The sequence below is a fragment of the Pyrus communis genome, chromosome 11 (genome assembly GCF_963583255.1).
Source record: "Pyrus communis chromosome 11, drPyrComm1.1, whole genome shotgun sequence".
NCBI lineage: Eukaryota > Viridiplantae > Streptophyta > Magnoliopsida > Rosales > Rosaceae > Pyrus > Pyrus communis.
The window spans coordinates 15,883,622-15,886,912 of NC_084813.1; the positions used below are offsets into that span (position 1 = coordinate 15,883,622).

General features: G+C 36.6%; 1 protein-coding gene across 2 annotated transcripts; it reads left to right on the plus strand.

The window, feature by feature from the left end:
- Positions 1–236: 236 nt before the first annotated feature.
- LOC137708840 (uncharacterized) lies at positions 237–2,779 on the plus strand. Of its 2 annotated transcripts, none has more exons than XM_068447994.1 (8): positions 237–292; positions 668–750; positions 1,169–1,236; positions 1,329–1,387; positions 1,611–1,717; positions 2,056–2,105; positions 2,302–2,384; positions 2,482–2,779. In XM_068447994.1, the coding sequence occupies exons 2-8, from the start codon at positions 693–695 to the stop codon at positions 2,591–2,593; spliced, it is 537 nt and encodes a 178-aa protein (XP_068304095.1). In that variant the 5' UTR covers positions 237–292; positions 668–692; the 3' UTR covers positions 2,594–2,779. The 2 variants fall into 2 exon arrangements, with proteins under 2 accessions (XP_068304095.1, XP_068304097.1); XM_068447996.1 differs by having other exon boundaries at positions 282–418.
- The last annotated feature ends 512 nt before the right edge of the window (positions 2,780–3,291 follow it).

Below are 3,291 nucleotides of genomic sequence, written 5' to 3' on the forward strand. Positions count from 1 at the left end.
ACAAATAATAAATAGAAAGACCCGGGTTCATTCTTTTGTCTGACACTACAGATAATAAACAGAATGACCCAGGTTCAAATCCTTGTGCCTCGTTTAGATTAGAGTGGAATATCTTTCCTAATTAAAAAAAAATTTAAAAAAAAAAAAAAAAAAAAAAAAAAAGAAGAAGATAAACTAAAGGCTAAAATTGAAAAAGTACACCTAATTAAAAAGGTGATTTTCTACATCTGCTTTGGCGACATTCTTGTGTAGGCACAGACGCTCGACTTCTGCCTGAAAAAAGATCATAGAGGTCCGTCGTCCATTCGGCATGCTTCCGTTTCTTTCTTCATAAAAAAATAAATAAGCTTTGTGTTAGAATGATTCATGCAGTCTATGGTTGATATTGTATCCAGACTTTTTGAGATCTAATGATATTGTAAGCGTTTTCGCATTGCCCCCTTCTTTTGGGTGCCGACCATCTGTTTGCGTTATTGCCGCTGAAGTCTCATTCTCAATCTTAGTACCGAATTTCCTTCAAATTCGTACTAACTTCATTTTCTCGTTCAATCACATAAACCAAGTTCTTTGCTTTACAGAGTTACTTTGCATGAAAGACATACGAAACCGTTTCAGTTTTTATTCTTTTTGGTTCATTTGTGATGCTTCGTTTGTTCATGTTTCCCAGGTGCTTCTGAGTGGTTCCTGTAGACATGCTTGTTTCTAGACTATCCGCGGTTAGAACTCAGATGATCAAGCATCTCGTAAAAGGTTTTTGTTCTGTACCTTTTTTTTTTACTGTCTTTAGTCTGCTTTTTCCAGTAGTCTCAGATGATCAACCATCCCAAATGATCGGCCCCTTATTAAATTTAACATTCACTTCTTCCGTGCTTGTTCCTGTCGACATGTGGCTAGATACATGTGATAGGAGAGTGATGTCTGCTATGTTGGATCGTTGGCAGGAATGATGGGTTGTTTAACGTTCCAAGTTTTATACAAAATCATAGAGTTTTAGTCTATTTGTGTCTTTTTAAATCGATTAAGGTACAACTGTACAATTAGTCTACTGCTTAAGTGGAGGTTATCTCATGATTCCAGTAAGGCAGTGGAGGTTGTCTTGTGATTTTAAATTGTAGTTTAAGTTGGTATCCTTAAAAATAATTCAGAACTAATTTATGTGCTTTTCCAGCTCCATTGACATCTGCACCAAAGACAGGAAACTTCAGTGGACGTTACAGTTATATTTTCCACAATCCGGTTAGCTTCCTAACGAATTTTCTTATATGGAACTTTGTCTCATTTTCAATTTCTCGCACTGACCCCTCAAATCTCGCTCGTCTTTTTTCCAGAAGCATCAAACTTACTCTTCGACAACTGCTCATGAAGAGGGGGATAAAAAAGTAGAAGAGTAAGTTCTTGTTTCATATAAAAGAACCGTATTGGACTTGTAGCCACAAAACCTTACATATTGTTTCAATCACCAGTGAACAATTTGGAGAGAATTCCCTTATTTGGCTTATTTCATTAAAGATGAGCTCTCATCCTTAGTGCTATCCTTCAACTAAATATGTGGTACCGGAACCCTTATATCTTATTCGTTGATTTCTGTAACCTTCTTTTCGAATGTGCAGAATTTCTGTCACATTTGTTGACAAGGATGAGATGGAAAAGCATATTAAGATTCCCGTTGGAATGTCCATACTAGAAGCTGCTCATGAAAATGACATAGAACTTGAAGGTACTCTGGCATGTCATTTGATGTTGTACCACAGGGCATTCCACTTTGATTCCTCTTGTTTTAATATGATTCTAACTTTTACTAAGTACTTTTCTGGGCTCTATATAGATTATAGACGCCAATAAGTTTTGTTTTAGTGGTGTTGATGCGTGAGCTTGCCCTTAAAGATTGTTTTATAATGAGACTATTAAAATGCTTGTTAGGATTGAACGGATAAGATGACTTGGAAATTGAACTTATGTGATTAGAACCAAGGCTTGGCTGAATTGAATCGAGTTGGTCAACTAAGCAACAGCATGGCACTACCTCCTAACTAGTTGGTTTTAATGTGATCTTAGGAGCATGTGAAGGATCGTGCGCTTGCTCAACATGTCATGTGATTGTGAGAGTATGTACTATTGTACATTGAAACCTGATGTTTGGAGATGAAGAATCATACTAGGAAGGCAATATTCACTGGATACAAGGAGACATGAAAAATGAACTGATTTCCGTTCGTTGGTATCGAGTGAAAGTTGCCTTCTAGACTTCCATTTCTCCCACCAAAATTTCCATCTGAACTAACTTGTAGAATTCTTGGTTAGGATATGGAATACTACAATAAACTCGAAGATCCAACTGATGAGGAAAACGACATGCTGGATCTTGCTTTCGGGCTCACAGAGACGTAAGCCCCCTATATCTTGGAATTATCTGCAGGGAAAATTTTGTCAGAGCTATAGTTGAAATAGATATGAATTCTAAAAGACGGTATTTGTTTGCAGGTCCCGTCTGGGTTGTCAAATGGTTGCAAAACCCGAACTTGACGGAATATGCCTTGAACTGCCGAGTGCAACACGCAACTTTGCTGTTGATAGGTATGCCAAAGCCACATAGAATAGAATTCTTTTGATAGGAAGGAGATAGTAGGACATTTTTTGGTTAGGAAGCGAACGAAAGCTATGCCATTCCTGTAGCAGGTCCTATATTGCTAGTTTTACGCTTCAAACACTAATTAAAGAAGTGACTTCATGAAATTTGTTTGTGCCAGGAATTTCGTTGAATAATTTATGCGTAGTGATTGACATTTCGGTTTTCTTTTTCTGCAAACCTTACCTTGTTTTTGTTCCTAAATTTTATCTGATTTATTCAATCCTAAATGAAGAGCGTCAAAAGAAAAAGGAGAGTACGAAAATCGAAACCCTAATTTTTTTTTTGTAAAGGGAAGTGCACCCCACCACTCTTTCCGATGTGATTTTCATACATTAGAATGGAATGAGGGCTTCGTCCTCCTCATTCACAGATGGTTGATCTAGTTATTGTTTTCTCTAGTGTTTATTCGTTTTTAATATAGAACCGAAATTTTATTAATCAATATGATTGGGAAACATCGAAGTCCTCATGCAAAAGAGGATTTATTCTTCGAAGTTGAAATTTAAAACTTACCTTCAATCAGAATATACACATTATCTATTTTGCTTACACATTATGTGATGTCACATCTTATATCTTGGCACGTGTGAAAAAATATGAAAATATACTCATTGCAAAAAAGTGTTAAGAGTGCAGTTAGCCGTCCCAACGGGACTAAAGAA